Source organism: Rhodotorula paludigena (assembly GCF_050403205.1).
Source record: "Rhodotorula paludigena JCM10292 DNA, Rt_paludigena_JCM10292v1_ctg16, whole genome shotgun sequence".
NCBI lineage: Eukaryota > Fungi > Basidiomycota > Microbotryomycetes > Sporidiobolales > Sporidiobolaceae > Rhodotorula > Rhodotorula paludigena.
Genome location: NW_027481442.1, coordinates 167,117 through 183,812, shown reverse-complemented (window position 1 = coordinate 183,812; position 16,696 = coordinate 167,117). Strand labels below are relative to the sequence as shown.

The 16,696-nt window shown below is 64.1% G+C and overlaps 4 protein-coding genes across 4 annotated transcripts; 1 reads left to right on the top strand and 3 right to left on the bottom strand.

The window, feature by feature from the left end:
• Window positions 1-268: 268 nt before the first annotated feature.
• On the top strand, window positions 269-6,376 carry NUM1 (Num1p; the record flags this gene model as incomplete). Its single annotated transcript, XM_076648509.1, has 5 exons — window positions 269-1,136; window positions 1,207-5,172; window positions 5,231-5,373; window positions 5,454-5,940; window positions 6,102-6,376. The coding sequence occupies 5 exons, from the start codon at window positions 269-271 to the stop codon at window positions 6,374-6,376; spliced, it is 5,739 nt and encodes a 1,912-aa protein (XP_076505949.1).
• A 334-nt stretch (window positions 6,377-6,710) lies between these two features.
• Window positions 6,711-11,942, bottom strand: JCM10292_003295 (ABC transporter ATP-binding protein; the record flags this gene model as incomplete). Its single annotated transcript, XM_076648508.1, has 17 exons — window positions 6,711-6,753; window positions 6,808-7,674; window positions 7,737-7,909; window positions 7,973-8,128; window positions 8,187-8,275; window positions 8,343-8,570; window positions 8,629-8,638; window positions 8,701-8,771; window positions 8,841-9,415; window positions 9,474-9,836; window positions 9,897-10,261; window positions 10,378-10,492; window positions 10,570-10,728; window positions 10,835-10,977; window positions 11,038-11,320; window positions 11,470-11,661; window positions 11,752-11,942. 17 exons carry the CDS (start codon window positions 11,940-11,942, stop codon window positions 6,711-6,713), a joined length of 4,023 nt encoding a protein of 1,340 aa, XP_076505948.1.
• Window positions 11,943-12,498: 556 nt separating this feature from the next.
• Window positions 12,499-14,699, bottom strand: JCM10292_003294 (fasciclin domain-containing protein; the record flags this gene model as incomplete). The annotated part of the gene is made up of 4 exons (XM_076648507.1): window positions 12,499-12,663; window positions 12,757-13,745; window positions 13,818-14,129; window positions 14,192-14,699. The coding sequence occupies 4 exons, from the start codon at window positions 14,697-14,699 to the stop codon at window positions 12,499-12,501; spliced, it is 1,974 nt and encodes a 657-aa protein (XP_076505947.1).
• A 425-nt stretch (window positions 14,700-15,124) lies between these two features.
• JCM10292_003293 (SH3 domain-containing protein) lies at window positions 15,125-16,656 on the bottom strand (the record flags this gene model as incomplete). Its single annotated transcript, XM_076648506.1, has 4 exons — window positions 15,125-15,575; window positions 15,637-15,728; window positions 15,790-15,904; window positions 15,965-16,656. 4 exons carry the CDS (start codon window positions 16,654-16,656, stop codon window positions 15,125-15,127), a joined length of 1,350 nt encoding a protein of 449 aa, XP_076505946.1.
• Between the last annotated feature and the right edge of the window lie 40 nt (window positions 16,657-16,696).

The following is a 16,696-nucleotide window of genomic DNA, read 5'->3' as shown; positions in this document are numbered from 1 at the left end:
CCGTGTTCGGGCCAACCGGCTCGTGCTCTGCAACCCCTGGCATCCGCACATCTTCACCCCGCCCTCGACGGACACGTGCACACAGATCAGCCACGCGCATTATCTCCAGCACCTGTTCTGACCAGCTGAGCGCGACTCTCGAGGCGCCACGAGGTGAGATCAGCGTTTTCTGCCGTCCCTCAACAACACCGCCTCGCACGACCCGTCTCTGCACAACCTCGAGTGCGAGCTCGCTGACGGCCGCCTCCGCCCCGCAGACTCGTGTACGATGGCGACCGCGAACGGCGCAGCGCGCCCAGCGTCGCCCACCGCCTCGTCCACTCACTCTTTCCTCGCCGAAGACCCCTACCCGACCGGCTCTCTCCGCCCGTCGTCTCGCGCCCTGTCCGGCTCTTCTAGCATCGCAGCCGACGGCGACGAGCCTCTGACGCACGCCGCAGTCTTGAACCGCCTCGAGGCTGTCCTCCAGGCCAAGGCTGAAGAGGTGCAACTCGCCGGCCAGCTCGGCCAGGCGCTCCTCTCGCAGCAGCAGTGGATCGAGGACCGCATCCGCGACATCACCGAGGTCCGCGCGCGCTTCCACGACCGCCTCTCGGCCGCCGCGGGCGACGGCGCGTCGAGCGGCGACGAGAGCGACGCGACGAGCGCCGCCGCGAAAGAGGTCGGTGACGAGACCAAGCGCAGCCTGCGCGCGCTCGAAGACGAGCTCGAGCGCTGGGAGCAGAGCAACCAGGACCTGTACCAGGTCGTCGGTACCGCCGCCGCGCGCGGCGTGCCCTCCCTCTCCGAGCTCGGCGGCGGCGGCTCGTCCTCGTCGGCAGCTTCCACCGACCCCGCCGCGGCCGCCGCGCTCGCCCAGTCGACCTCGACCGCATCGATCGCGTCGGCATCGTCGACGACGCCCGCGCTCGACGCGAGTTCGTCGCGGCGCGCGCGCAACACGGCGCAGCACCGCACGAACGACATCGAGCTCGCGACCGAGATCGGGCAGAGCCTCCTCGTCGAGGTGCGCAGGCTCCAGGCGCTCCTTCAGGAGCGCGAGGAGCAGATGCGCGGCGTCGAGAGGGAGAGGGACGCGATGAGGAACGAGGTCGAGCAGGCGCTGGCGCAGCGCAAGCAGGTCGAGGAGGACGTCGGTGCGTCTACCCCCTCCACCCGTGTGCGCGATGCCGCAAGACAGCTGACTCGGCTGCAACACCCTTGCAGAGAAGTACAAGGAGGTCAACTGGGAGCTCGAGCTCGCCTCTCAGGACCTCCGCACGACTCTTTCGACCGCGCAGTCGTCTTTGCAGAAGGCCGAAGTCGAGCGCACACGCCACGCCAAGGATCTCGCCTCGACACGCGACACGCTCGACCTGCAGCGGCTCGAGTCGGAGCGCCTCGCCAAGGAGCTCGAGCAGCTCAAGGCCAAGCACGAGACCGACATGGCGACGATGCGCAAGGCCCAGGCCGGCCTCCAGCGCGACAAGTCGGACCTCCAGGGCTCGCTCGAGGGCCTCAAGAACGAGCTCGCGACGCGCGCGCGCGCGATCCGCCGCGGGCCCGGCGGGTCGCCTGCGCCGGGCACGCCGGGCTACCGCGGCATCACGGGCGACGACGAGCTCGACGGCTTTGGCGACGGCGCGGCCGACGACGACGTCTTCCGCTCGACGACGGCGCGCCGGCGCACGGGCGACGGGTTCCCCTCGTCTGCGCTCGGCGGCGGCGCGCACGACGACCCGTTCGGCGCGGGCGACTCGCCCTCGGCTTCGCCGACGCAGCGCCCCGGGTTCGCGACCGAGGGCGACTCTCTGCGCGCGAGCCTCGCGCACGCGCAGCGCCAGATCGCGACGCTCCGCACGAGCCTGCAGCGCGAGAAGCAGGCCAAGATGGAGCTCCGCAGGCAGCTCGTCGGCGGCGAGGCGGGCGCGAGGGGCGCGGGCGGCAAGGGCGACAAAGTCTGGGGCGACGACCCGCTCGATGGGTCCGACTCGGAGGACGAGGACGGCGCGATTGCGCGCGTCGGCGCCGACGCGGCGGGCGACGACAGCTTTGCGACCGAGGAGAGCGACGACGATGCGTTTGCGGGGGTCGCTGGGCGCACGCCTGCGAGGCAGCAGCTCGGCGCGGGCGGGTGGCCGCGCTCTGCGCGCGGATCGGCACGCGGGTCTGCTCGCGGCCGTGGGCGCGGCGGAGGGAGCGTCCGCGTCCCGTCTCGTCTCGCCAAGGCGCTCACCGCGACTGGCGGGGCCGACGAGTCGGACCTCTCGACCGAGGAGGCGTCGCCCGCCGTGCCCGGTGCGAACGATTCGTTCGACGCGCCGTCCATCTTTGAGCACCAGTTCGCCCAGCCCGCCTCGGATGGCGACGCCTCGTTCGACGTCGACTCGCCTACCCGCAACCTCAACGCCAGCGTCCTTGCTCGCTCCGTCTCGGCAACCACTTCGATCCGCGACCGCGAGCGCGCCACTTCGATCGACACCGAGGACTCGTTAGACCACGGCGCGCCGCGCGCCGGCGGCGCGACGCTCGCCGACATGCTCGGCAGCAGCGGGAGCGCCGCGGGCGACTCGCCGTCGTCCTTCTCGCACGCGCGCGGCGGGCGCTTCGGCGGCCGCCCGGGCAGCATCGGCTCGCTCGCGTCCATCCTGGGCAAGACGCGCGCCGCGAGCGACCGCTTCGACGCCGTGTCGGAGGCGACAGAGGGCGACGGCGCCGAGGTCGAGGCCGAGGAGCCCGCCGCGCCGCGCGTCGAGTACGCCGACAAGGGCACGTCGACCGACTTCCCCGAGCCAGAGCCTCGCATCGTCACTGTCGAGGTGGTGCGTGAGGTGCCCGTCGAGACGATTCGCGAGGTCGAGGTCGTCCGTGAGGTACCGGTCGAGACAATCCGGGAGGTCGAGGTCGTGCGGGAGGTTCCCGTCCCGCACGAGGTCGTCCGCGAGGTCATCAAGGAGGTGCCGACGCCCTACGAGGTGGTGCGCGAAGTGCCGGTCGAGACGATCCGCGAAGTCGAGGTGGTCCGTGAGGTACCGGTCGAGACGATTCGCGAGGTCGAGACGGTGCGCGAGGTGCCTTTCGAGACGATCCGGGAGGTCGAAGTTGTGCGGGAGGTTTCTGTCCCGCACGAGGTCGTCCGTGAGGTCATCAAGGAGGTGCCGACGCCTTACGAGGTGGTGCGCGAGGTGCCGGTCGAGACTATCCGCGAAGTCGAGGTCGTGCGGGAAGTGCCCGTTCCCCACGAGGTCGTACGCGAGGTCATCAAGGAGATTCGCGTTCCTTACGAGGTGATCAAGGAGGTCGTCCGCGAGGTCGTCAAGGTCCAAGAAGTCGACCGCATCGTCGAGGTTCCCGCACCAAAGGCCGCATCGACCGACGCTTCCGTCCAGACCCTGCCACCGCCGTCTCCGCCACAGGACGACCAGGTGCCGTCCACGCCGGTCCCCGCCGCCCTCGCCCGCATGGAAGATCGCGCGCTCGGCAACCAACCTTCGCTGTCCAACCTCACGGCCTCGAACGTGACCGACCGCGACCAGACCATCTCGTCGTTCGCAGCACTGCAAGGTCTACGCTCGGTACCCGGGACTGCGCCGAGCGAGTCGTCCGAAGACAACGACGACGCTCGCTCCGAGACTACCTCTCGCGGCGCGCCAAGCCGGCAGACGTACTATACCGACGCCGAGACCGAGTACGAAGATGCCCGCGAGTCGCTTGACGGCGCCGCCTCCTCGCTCGGAGGTGGGCGCCCGTCGTACGCGACTGCGCCGCGCCACTCGTTCTCGGACAGCATTGCGACGCGCTCAACGTCGCTCAACGACTTTGTCTCGGTGCGGTCCGGACGTACGACGGCGCTGGACGACTACGACGGCGAGAGCAGCGAGGCCGAGGAGGTGCTTGCTGGAGTCGAGGACGACGAGGACCGGACGCAGGCTTTCCGCCGCACGCTGCGCGGCCGACCTGCCGAGCTCGACTTTGCGCCTCCCGCAGTCGAAGTCGCCGAGACGCAGGTGCAGACGGACGACTGGGCGCCCGAGCCTCAGGTTAAGATTGTCTACGTCGACAAGGTCGTCTACGTTGACCGCCCTGGCCCCGAAAAGGTCGTCGAGAAGGTCGTCGAGAAGGTCGTCTACGTGGACAAGCCCGTCGACCGGATCGTCTACGTGGACAAGCCGGTAGACAAGCTTGTCTACGTCGATCGGCCCGTCCCGACGGAAAAGATCGTCGAGCGGATTGTGTACGTCGACAGGCCGGCGCCCGCGCCCACTCCGGCGGCCGTCGACTTGCGTGGCGACGACGATGATGACGATGTCCTTGACGAGGCGGCCGCAACCGCGACCGCATTCCTCGGCGGCGAGGAGTCGCGGCCCGTGACTCCGTCACCCCTCGGCGGCGCGTCGGGAGCGCTTCTCACCTCAACCTCGCTTGCCGGCGCCAAGAAGGACGACAAGGGCAAGGGTAAGGCGATCATCATGGGTCCGCCGCCAATCCCGTCCTCGACACGTAAGGCGGCCAGTCCGCGCAAGAGCGGCGGTTCGACCGTCTCGAGCAAGTCGATCCGCCAGCCCCCGCCCCGTCCTACCTCGCCGCCCCCCGCCGATCTCCTCTTCCGCGCTCAATCGCCGACCTTCGATGACGAGTACTCGCGCAAGTCTACCTTCCTTGCCCCGCCCCTTCCTTCGGCCGCCGGTGCCTCGCAGCACACTCTTCGCTCGCAAGCTTCCGGGCTCTCGACTGCGCCCTCGTCGCGCATGAGCGCGCCCTTCTCGAACCTGAGCAATGCGCGCCCGCACTCGGCGACGCCGCGCAGCACGCGCATGTCGCGCCAGTATGCCTCGCATTCGTCGGCTCGCTCCGTCTCGGAACTGAGCATGCACAGCGACGCGGGCGTCTCGCGCCGCATGTCGATGGCCTCTGAGGCAACGAGCGACGGCGGGTACGACGCGAGCGATGCGCCGCCGCTGCCCGGCTCGACGCGCGCCGCGCACGACTCGACCGACCCCGAGGTGATACACGCCATCACGCAGACCATGATTGGCGAGTTCCTGCACAAGTATACTCGCCGCAAGGTCGGCAAGGGCATGTCGGAGAAGCGCCATCGCCGCTTCTTCTGGCTGCACCCGTACACCCGCACGCTTTACTGGTCCACGGCGGACCCGGGCGCGACGACGACGACGTATACCGCGTCGAAGAGCGGTGAGACTCGTCCTTCGTTCCACAAGGGACCGTGTCACTGACGTTATCTCGCTCGCAGCCTACATCGAGGGAGTGCGGCAGGTTCTGGACCCGAATCCGCTCCCGCCCGGCCTGCACCAGCACAGCATCGTCATCAAGACGCGCGACCGCGAGATGAAGTTTACGGCGGGCAACAAGGAACGGCACGACATGTGGTTCGCCGTAAGTTCGCAGGTGTTGCCTCGAGGGTTCTCGGGCTTTCCTCTTCCTCTACGAGATGACTGACGAGCTTGCTTTGGCAGGCCATCAATTACCTGATCACGCGCCCCGAAGGATCCACGCCGGGCAGCACCGGCAACACTCCCCACCGCACTCCCGCAACTCCCGCTGCATTACGATCGACGAGCTCGCGTCTCCGCTCGCATACGCTGAATGGTGGCAGCGAAACGAACGAGTTTTTCGGCATCCCGGACCAGATCTACACGTTCGGCGCCGCGAGCCAGTCCGACTCGCGCCTGACGCCCAAGGCTTATGCGCGACCGAGCAAGACGTCGTCGGGCACGTTCGACATGCTCCAGAAGCGTCCGGGAACGGCGGCAGACGACTACCATCGCCGCAGTGCCATGCTCGGCAGTCCGCGCTCGATGCGGTCGATTTACTACGACGATGCTGCCGACGGGTCCGTCGAAGTCATCGAACGCAACGAGATCCCTTCCGAAATAGGCGATGACGACGTCGACGACTTCGAGGGACTCGACAATGTGCGCGCGTGCTGCGGTGGTCAACACGGTCCGTGCTTCTCGCGAGCCTTTCGTTTCCCGCCTTGACGACCAGGACTGATTCTGATTCCGCCCTCTCTTGACCGGTTTTCCCGAATCAGATGGTCAGTGCACTCTTTCGCTCGCCAGGTGAGACCGTGCAGAACTGACTTCTCGGTTTTTGCTATTCAGTCGGATCTCTCAGCCGCCGTCGCAGCCGCCGACACTCTCATCATCACCATCATTCCGATGCAGACTCGCGCTCGACTACTCCCGCTCCGCCGACGCCGTCTCGCTCGGCATCGAAGAGCTCAGCGGGCACGTTTGGCAGCCTCTCGCGCAAGATGGCTGGCATGGCGACCCCGCGCAAGTCGTCCGTACCGAAGGTCCCAGTCCCGGCGCAACCTTCAATCTCGAGCCGGGCTCTGTCGCCGCTCCCAAACGGCACAGCCGAGCGTCGTCTGTAGAGTCCCCTTCTCTCGTTTTTCGACCTTTCATCCCGTGACATACCCCTTGCCACTCCCCTTCATCATCTTGATCTGCGGAACCGCGATTATCTGTCTCACTCAACATTTCATGGCGCTTGAGCCGCTTCGCGAGCACCGAGGCAAGTGCTTCACAAGCTCGAGCTGACTGATCAGCCGGAGTTGGCTGCGGAGTTTACGTCTTCAATTGCGTATGGTACGTCCGACAGAGCCGACAAAAAGTGCAAGTGATACAAGGGCAGTCTATCCGAGTACAACCGAATCTGAGTGGAGATATGGGGATGATGAAACCGAGCGGAGAGGTGGACGAAGGGGTCTAGGCGCCGAGGCTCTGCTGCATGACGAGATTGGCGTAAAGGCTGCAACGGAGCTAGGATCAGCAAGAACGAAAGGGCCAGAAGAGACGGTCGTACCCATTCAGGCTCAGTAACTCCTGGTGCGTGCCCTTCTCGGCGATGACGCCCTGATCGAGCACATAGATCACGTCGGCGCCTTGAATCGTCGCAAGGCGATGTGCGATGGCAATCGTGGTACGGCTCTTCGAAGCTTTGTCGAGGGCGGCCTGGACGACGGATTCGGAGGTCGAGTCGAGCGCCGAGGTCGCCTCGTCAAGGAGGAGAATCTTGGGGTTGCGAATAAGGGCGCGAGCGATGGCGATGCGCTGCTTTTGGCCGCCGGAAAGCTGTGCACCCTTGCCCCCAACGTCGGTATCGTAGCCGTCCGGTAGCGAGACAATGAGATTGTGGATGTTCGCCTCCTTGCACGCGCGCTCGATAGCCTCTTGCGGCACGTTCTCGGGTGGGATATCTGCTCCGAGCGCGACGTTGTACCGTATTGAGCCCGAAAAGAGGCTCGGCTCCTGCGAGACGAGTGCGAGTGCTGAGCGATACGAGTTGACGTCGTACGTCCGAATGTCCTGCCCGTCGAGGAGGATGCGGCCGCCGAGTGGATCGTAGAAGCGCTCGATTAGCTGGACAATCGTTGACTTGCCGGCGCCGCTTGACCCGCAAATGCCCACGAGTTGTCCAGGCTTCACTTCCAGGTTGAGACCGTTGAGAACGGGGACGTTCATGCGGGTCGCGAAGCGGAAGTGAATGTTGTCGAGGCGCAGATGTCCCGCGCAAGCAGCCTTGTCCAGTTTCTTGCCGCTACCGACGGAGGCGACCATGAGGGGGCGCGAGTCGCGAAGGCGGAAGATATGAGCCGCGCTGTGCTTGGCGGCGGAGGCCTGTGAGGCAAAGGCAAAGAGTGCGCCCGCCTGCAGCATGCCGAGAACCGTGCTGCACAGAGGCCAAAGGTCCACGTGAGATGTGCTTGAGAAGGTCAAACTGGAATAACGCACGCCGTGAGGGCGATGTAGAAATTTCTTGGGGTCAAACCGTCCTCGACGAGACGACGACTGCCCCACCAGAAGACGAGCGCCGAAACCCAGAGCGATGCGGCTTGCGTCAGGGCGAAGAACAGGTTGAAGATGAGCGCGAACTTGAGGGCAACCTTGCTCGGCCCGACCAGTTGCTGCAATTTGGAAGGGTCAATCATTGTCACCGAAGATATAGTGCCCGTCCGCGAGATGCATACCGAGCTGTAGGTGTCGGAGAAGCCTTGCTCGCGCGTCAGGGATGCGACCGTTCGAATAGCCGCAGCGGCTTCGCACGCGAGCTGCGCTGACTTATTGTGCGACTCCTTAAGGGCGTCTTCTTGCGCACCCATGATCCAGATCTCGGTGAAGCCGGCCTAGAAGAGGAGCTGGGTCAGTGGACACCAAAATGCGGTTGTTGCTAGACACGCGCACCGAGAAGGAGAACGGAACGCATGCGAGGCCGACGAGAGCAATCTTCCAAGAGAAGCCCAGACCGATAGCGGCGCCGAGGACGATCATGACTGCCGCAAAGTAGAGGTCAGCTTCCTGAGACGGACAGATGAAATCGGTGCGAAGCGACAGACGCACCGAGGCCGTTCAGGATGGATCCAGCCGTTGCTCCCATTATCGAGTAGACCTTCTCGCTCCAGCCCGAAAGCGAGGATGTGAGGGTACCGGTCGAGTTCTCGGGCTGGTCAAAATGCGTAACGTCTTGCTTCATGATGCTCTGCAGCGTGAGCAGGCGAAGGCGCGCCGAGAGAGCCTCGCCAGTCGCGCCGAAGTACCAGCACTGAAGAGTGATGGCAATACCGGCAACTGCAGAACGAGACAGTTAGCCCAAGGAGTAAGCGCGGCGAAAGCGGTAAAAATGAACCAATGGCGAGCTGTGCCGCGGGTGCATGGTCAGAGTGGCGGCCCATCAGAGGCACAAGACCATGGAACGTACGATGAAGCACCAGAGAGCGACGCGGCTTGCATCGTGACGCATCTCGCCGAAATCGGTCTCAGAGAAAACCTCTGCAATGAGCGAGCGGCGGACGATAAGCAGCGCGTTCCATTCGTACACCTGATGCGCGCAGGACGCACCGATAGCGCCGCCGAAGATGACGGCGAAGACTGGGAAGGCCGCACCTGCGACGGCGGCGCCGACGACGGCCGGGATGTAGAGTCGCCATCGGTCCGAGTTCATCCTGAAGAGCTGCGAGAAGAGCGAGACGGTCCCATAGCGCTGGTACGGCTGGCCTTCGTCGCCTGGCGACAGCGTGAACGAGTCCGACTCTTTGTCATGACTTTCCGGCCTACCCTTCTTTTCGTCGTCGACTGAGTCACCGTCGCCGATAATCGTCTCTGCCGGTGCGGTATCAGCCACTGCCGCCGCCTCTTCGATGACGCTCGTCTCGCTCTTGCTGCGGAGTCCTTGGGCTCGCACGAGCGCAGAGTAGCCGCCGTCCACGTTGCGAAGGAGGATCTGATGCGCGGTGGCATCCTCAGTGGACGAAGCCGACTCGACGACTTGACCGCGGCTCATGAGGAGGATCTGGTCGGCATTCTTGATAGTCGAGAGACGGTGCGCGATGCAAACGGTGGTACGACCGGACGAGGCGCGATCGAGCGCTTGCTGAACGAGGACCTCGGAGACCGTGTCGAGACCGGAGGTTGCTCTGCAGACATAGCAGGCTGTCAGGCGTTGTTCGAGCTGCGAGAAGGCGTGCCGCGTACTCGTCGAGGAGTAAGATCTTCGGGTCCGAAATGACGGCCCGGGCGATGGCGATGCGCTGCTTCTGGCCGCCGGATAGCAGCATTCCACGCTCGCCGATCTGTGTGTCGTAGCCCTGCGGTAGCTTCTCGATGAAGCTATGGGCGTTGGCCAGCTTGGCGGCCTCAATGACCCGCTGCCGCCGAGCTTCGGACGCTTCTTCGGCCCAGCGGTGCCCGGTCAGACCGAACTCGATGTTGACGAGGACAGAGGCGGAGAAAAGCACCGGCTCCTGCGAGACGAGACCAATCTGGTTGCGGAGCCACCGCAGATTGAGGTCCCTGAGTGGGATACCGTCGAGCTTGACGACGCCGCCCACGGGATCGCTGTGAATCGAATTTGTCAGGTGTGCTCTGGGCCTGAAACACAGCAAATTGGGAGCGCACTAGAAGCGCTCGAGCAGACCGACAATGCTTGACTTGCCGGCGCCAGACTCGCCGACAAGCGCAGTCATCTTGCCAGGCGGAAAGACGGCGCTCAGGCTGGTCAAGACCTGTGCGCCCGGTCTTGCCGGGTACACGAGGTCGATCTTCTCGAGCTCAATGAGGCCCTCGACGCTCGAGGGTTTCAGGCCGGCATCCGAAGCTGAGTCGATGCTGGGAATCCGCTCGATCGTCTTGAGTACGTTTGTCGCCGCACCCAGCGCGGTTGATACAGTACGAAGCTGTGGGAACAGCTGCCCTAGTCCGAAAGCGCCAAGGAGAGTCGCGAAGAACGCGGTGGTGATGGAGCCGGCGTCGCCGTAGCCTTGCTGTGGAAGATGGCAAGCGAAGGGTGGTAAGTCTGGGCGATATGACCGCCGCCCCGAAGGTGAGCCTTGATGCAGGTCGCTGAAATAACAGGAAATACGGTCGTGGAGCAGCGTACCGTGAGGAAGACAATGCCGACGAAGAAGGAGAGAGCGTAGGCGCAATAGATGATCCAATTGATCAGGCCTTCGCCGAGCCCGAGATACATGGCGTTCTTGGCACCGTATGCGCGACTTCGACGCAGCAGTCAGCTCGGGCCTCTGGCCAATAAGCAAGCGGTCCCTTCCCGCAGACGCGAGCAAAAACGCACCTCTTTTCGTTCGGCACACTGTACAGCCTCGAGATTGTGTCCGTCAGGCCGTACGCAAAGACTGTGCGGATCGAGCTGAGGGCCTCTTCTGCAACGTTGGCCGTCTCTGCCGTCGCATCCAATTGCGCCTTCTTAACCTTGGTAGCGAACGCCTCGACACTGCGACAGCAACAGGTTCAGTGAGCGGACTCTTCGTTAGTTCAGCTGATCCATCAAGCGCTTCCGCTTGTGACAAGCGAGGACAGGGGAGAGAAGGAGGACGCACGTGCCGCCTGCGAGCATGATGACCGGGATGACGCTGAACACGACAAGCCCCAATCGCCAGTGCCGCACGATCGCAACGACGAGTCCGCCGATGAACATTGCAGTGTACATCACTCCGACAGGAATTGCCTTGCTGATGCCCGCCTGCGCAGTCACAGATCAGACTCGCAACGGATTCGAGTGTATCCTTTCGCGTTCTCGCACCTGGAGTAAGTGGGTGTCGGTAGTGATGCGGTTGGTGATCTCGCCCGGACTAGCGAGCTTGTCAAAAAAGGCGACGTTTTGGCGCAGGACGGCCTGGAGGTACCGCTCGCGAATGCGCCGGGTGATGCGCTGCCCGGTGATGGTCCAGGAGGCGTTGGCGATGTAGACGGCGCCGAGAACGGCGATGCCGAGGTAGACGAGGTATTTGGCGAGGTGGCTGACGTCGTCGTATATCGCGGATTTTGCTGCTTCGAGTGCGGCGAGCGCTTCGGGTGTACCAGACCTACAGGCGAGCCCGTCGCAGGTCAATTAATGCTTGGCGTATGTCCTGATACTGCTGCAGACGTAAAGGAATGCGCCATTATGGCGATCCAGGAAGAGAGACAAGCCATGCGAAAGTAGCCCCGAAAGTGCGAGGAGCGCCAGACTCACTGCGCCTCGATCTGCCGGGTCCCGTAGTCGGTCATCGAATGTGTCAGGTTGCCAAAGATGATGGTCTCGAGCGGGAAGACGACGCCTGCGGCGATTGCGGCGACAAGTCCGACAGCGTTGATGCAGAGCTCGAGGGGCGTCGCATGTCGCATGAGATCGAGCAAGGTGGCCGAGTGGCGCTCTTCGACATGACTGCGAACAGCCACGGTCAACATCTGCCGTGGAGCATGCCGACGATGATTGCAAAATGCAGCCAAGGCGTCGCAAGCGGTGGAAACGCACATCTGCTCCTCGACGATCCGGCGGTGTTCCGCGGGCAGGTGCGCGAGTTCGTCTCCGACCACGACGCCTTCATCGCCGTCTGCCTTAGCCGGCGGTATGGGTGAAGCAGGTTGATCGCTCTGATGAGGATTTGGAGGAGGCGGTGCAGCCTCGAGAGCCTCTGCAGGCTCCGGCGGGACAGGCGGCTTCATAGTGCGAGGGCAACGTTGCGCAGCAGACGAGCAGGAAGCACACAAGCAGGATCAGGATCAAGCGACAGATTGACAACGCGTGCGAACCGCGTGGATTCGGGGCGCCGGAACCCGCCCGGAAGCGCATCATGGCGCCGCGCGGCCGCTTACGCGGCGTCCTCACGCAGGCCATGCGCTGCCTCTTGCGCTGCCTGAAATCTTCGTCGCGAAATCTCGTCAGATAACTCATCCGTAGCGCAGCGAAATGAAGCGCGGTTGTTTGACAGCGTGGAACCAACCTCTAGGATGGTCGAGACGTCTGAAACCGCTTCGCTGCACTGCGATGCACACCGCCGCTGCACTGACGAAGCTTCGACCGTTTCAGACAAGACGCAGACGGGAACGGACTAGGAGGCAAGGAGAACAGGCTACAGGAAATCTCCTACACGCAGGGCACGGAAGCGGGCCGAGACGGAGGAAAAGAAACAAGAAGGGCAGTCATGTACAGTAGAGTCGTCGGGCGAATGTCACCGGGACGCTCGGTGTGTTTTGTGCTATCGGAAGGCACGAGCGGCGCTCAGGCGAGGAGCTTGAAGAGCGTCTTGCGCAGCTTCTTGGCCTCCTTCTTGGTGAAGTCGAACTGGCTCGACAGGAGCGAGAGCTCCTCCTCGTCGTACTCGTCTTTCTCGCCGTCGTGCTTGTGCGCAGGCGGAGGCGGCAGGAGGAACTTGCTGCCGAGAACCTGCAGGAACGGGAAGCCGCGTGAGCCTCTTGACCTTCGAGGAGCTCGACCAGGAACCTGAAGCGAGCAGGCGAATCGCGCTGCGAAACGTACGTGAATAGCGCCGGCGCGAGCAGGAACGTCTGGGTACGCGACTTTGACGATCTGCGGCTTGGGCATGTCGCCTTCTCCACCGCCGAGCTTGCGGAAGAAGTGCGTCGGCTTGTCACCGCCCTCATGATGGTGGTCGGGCCCGTGCGTCGGGAAGACGAGGATCTCGCGGCGGATCGGTCCCTTGCCGAGGATGCGGTACGAGACGACGCCGATCTTGAGGGTCGCATTGGCATTGAAGTGCGTGAGGAGCGTCGGGAGGACGTAGTGCGTCACGTTCGCGCGCGGGACGTGCGGCGGCTCGGGCGTGTGCGGAGGCGGGTGCGGGCCTTCGTGAGCGGGCGAGAGCCACGCGTGCGGGACCTCGACGTCGATCTCCTCCTTGACGCGGTACTGCTGGACGGCCGTGTCGTTCTTGAAAAAGTCCGAGTAGAACGTGATGTCGGGCACGACGTGGTACGCAAGGAGGTACTTCAGTACCTTTTTCGCGAACGGCAGCGGCGAGTGGAGGAAGGCGGCGACACCCAGCGGGAGGCGACCGAAGGCCCAGTTCGACGGGGCGAAGACGGTGAACTCCTTGACGCCATGCTCGCCCGCAATCTCCTGGATAAGACCCTCGACCATGGGCGAGACGTCGGCGTCGTCCACCAGGTCGGAAACATCGACGTCACGGTGCGGAAGGAGGACGTCGTCAAGGTCGACCTTCTGAATCGCGTTCGTCAGGCCACTGAAGAAGCGCGGCGTGAGGAAGAGCTGGTTGAGCGGGCCAAGGGGCGGCACGAGCGGCTCGTTCAGCCCGAAGATCACGCCGTTCTTCGCGAGGATGGTCGGGCCGACTTTGCGCGCGTATCCGTTGAACTTGAGCGTCGGATGCGGGAAGGGGAAGAAGTCGATCGACGGCTCGACGCGGACGCGGGTGGCATTGAGCGAAGTGGCGATTGTCGAGCGGTCGGCGAGCTCTTTCGGGTGGTACTTGCCTGGGAGAATGTGGTCTGCAAAAGCGGGCGAAAGGTCAGAGATTGGCAAAATTGGGAGAGAACGTCGCAAATCTTTGCGGAACGCACAGCGGCCAAAGTACGCGATGATCATCCGGAAGAGGCGCTTCTTCTCCTCGTCGTGGTCGTCACCCTCGTTTTCGGCGAGCTTGGCGAGCTTCTTCGGCGAGAACTCGCGCGAGTGGAACGGGTGCGGGGCAGCCTCGAGCTGGCGTGCGAACGGCGACTCGGGGTGGACGAACTGCGGCGCAGCATCGACCGCGTCGGAAAGCTTGGCGAAGCGGTCGCGGCCGGGTCCGTGAGGGGGACCATGCACGCCATGCTCGCGGCGCTTGTGCGGCGGGGTGAGGGCGTGGTTGTCAGGCGCGAGGAGCGTGATGTCTGCCGGGGTGTACGTCAGCCTGCGGCGACCTTCGCAAAGTGTCGAGTGAGCGTCAACACACCGTCCTGCTCGAGGAGCTTGGCTGCCTCGGGGCTAAAGTTGAGAAGCCAGGCAAGGTGGCTGAACGGGAGGTCCTCGGGCTTGGGCTTGTGCGGCTCGATGCCGTCGAGTGTGAACCCGAGACCCTTGCGCAGCTTGCGGAGGAAGCCGCCGTTGCGCAGGCCCTCGTGCTCGCCGCCGTCGTGGTGCTTGTGGTACGAAGCATTGACGATCTCGAGCACCGTGTAGTCGCGGAAGTCGAGCACGGGCGGCGGGAGCGGGTGCGTCGGGTGGTGGGGCTCATCGTCCTCCTCGGCGTGCACGAGGCCGAACGTGTCGTGCACGACGTTCTTGGCCTCGTCGACAGCACCCTCGTACGCCTCTGCAAATGCGTGCTGCACCGCGTGGAAGTCGTCGACCGTGAGGTCAGCGAGGCGGTGCTGCGAAGCCGCGGCGGCATCGCTTTGGAGGACGAAGGGCGGCGCAGCGAGGGCCGCAGTGACCAGCGCAGACCAGAGTACAGCTTTCATGGCTGTTGACAGGAGCTCGGGGCTTCAAGGGGAGAGAGAGAGCGGGGGAGGTTACGTTGCCCTTGGCTCTCCCGATGACCTCGCTCCCTGATCTCGGCATCTTCGCCATCGCAGCACGTTGTGACCCGGTCCGACTGCGCCACCAGCTCAGCGCGTCCCACTCGCGACTGCGTTCCCGTGCACAGCAAGCTTCTTGCCCGCTCCAGCCCGTCATACCTCTGATCCTCGCATGAAAGCACAAGGGCGGAAATGAGGACGAGAGGGTGTCACGAGGGAGGGCGAAAGCTGTCGCACGGAGGGATGAAACGGAGGAAGGGGCTGCAAAAGTGGGACAAAGCAACACGACGGACAGGGAGAGGGAAGGCGAGAAAGCTACAGACAAGAGAGGAAGACGGCTAGAAACAAGCGGCGCAAGCCGTAGACGTTCACGGTCCCTTCGACAAGATGACGAGCATCGAGACATGCTCCTCGAGCGTCCTCTGCAGCTCGTCGCGCGCGCACATCGCCCGCACCAGCCCGTGCCGCGCCTCGTCCCTCTCCTCGACGAGCTCGGCCTCGCGCGCGCCGTTGGCCTCGTTCTCAGCGCGCACCTGCTCCGAGCTCGCCGCGAGTGCCGCGAGGCGCTCGTTGGCCGCGAGCATGCGCTCGAGCTGCGAGGTCGCGACGAGGCGCAGGACGGTCGAGAGCGCCGCGCGGAACGACGCGTACCGCGCCGTGCTGTCGACCAGCCGGGGCGGCGACGGGTCGAACGGTGTGGAGAATAAGGGATCTTCGCACTGTGAGGCAGCCTCGTGGCACTGGACTGCGCAGTCCGACTGGGCGCCATCGTGTTCGAGCGTGTCGAGGGACGTTTTGAAGCAGGTGAACGGAAGCATGCTACGCGGATAGACAAGTCAGTATCGGCACGGTGGACGTCATTTCCACGGCGCGGACGTACCCGGTGCGCAGAGATTCGTAGCTTTCCGAGATGACGGAGCCGACAAAGTAACGGCGGGACCCACGTTCGCGGATGAGCACGCGGTCGCCAACCTGCCGCGGGCCACGAGTCAGATTCACTCCTTGGAGAGGCTCGTGAGATGCACCAGCACACCTTGATGTCGATCTCGTCGTCCCGCTTCGCGTCGTAGCTTCGGATGGCTGTGTAAATCGACCAGTCCATGACGAGCTTGTCGTCGATTGGAAGCACAGACGGAGCCGTCCAGCAGCTAGAGCCGCGACAGTCAGATTTTGCGGGACAAAGATGAAGTGGAGGAAGGCGAGCTTACCCTTTGACAGGGTCGGCCATGGTAAAGATGGCTCCCCAGCTGTGCGCAAGCTGGCGCGAGTTGTCGTCGAGATCAGTCGAACCAGAAACCTCGTCCCAACGACTGCCTGCGCTCTGATCATCGACGTTCTCGAAGACGACCGAGGAAAAGAGGCCATCGAAGAGCGTCGACTTCACGACCGCGGCGACAGTCTCGCCAAGGCTGTCGTGCGTCTGTTTGTCGAGCAGCAGCACCTGTGTACCGCCTTCGACGTACGCATATCGCGGATGGATGACGTCGTTATGCAGGCGCGAGCAGCGCTTTGCCAGGTCCGCGACGTCGGCGCCAATCGCGGTTGCCTCGCTCGACAAGCGACGCGTGGCCCGCGACGCATCTGTGACGGACGCGAGCGTGCGCTGGATGCTGTGCAAGCTGTCCCTGACGCGTTCACCATGCTCTTCGTGGTCCTTGCGGTTCCGCACGAGCGTCGCTTCGAGGTCTTCGATGCGCGCGAGGGTGCGGTCGAGTTCTTGGCGGCAACGGAAGGCAGGACGGAACGAACGCTCCTGCAGCGAGCGGTGAAAGCCCAAGATGCGCCTCGTCGTGCCGGCGAACTCGTCGAGAGGGGCGGGGGCGTCGGCAGGTGGGGAGGCACGGATGCGGCGTCGCTTTGGTGCCGGTGCAGCTGGGCTGGGTGAGCGGCGCTCAGCCATAGCAGATTTATTCTCCCAGTCGTGCTCAGGCCAGGAAAGA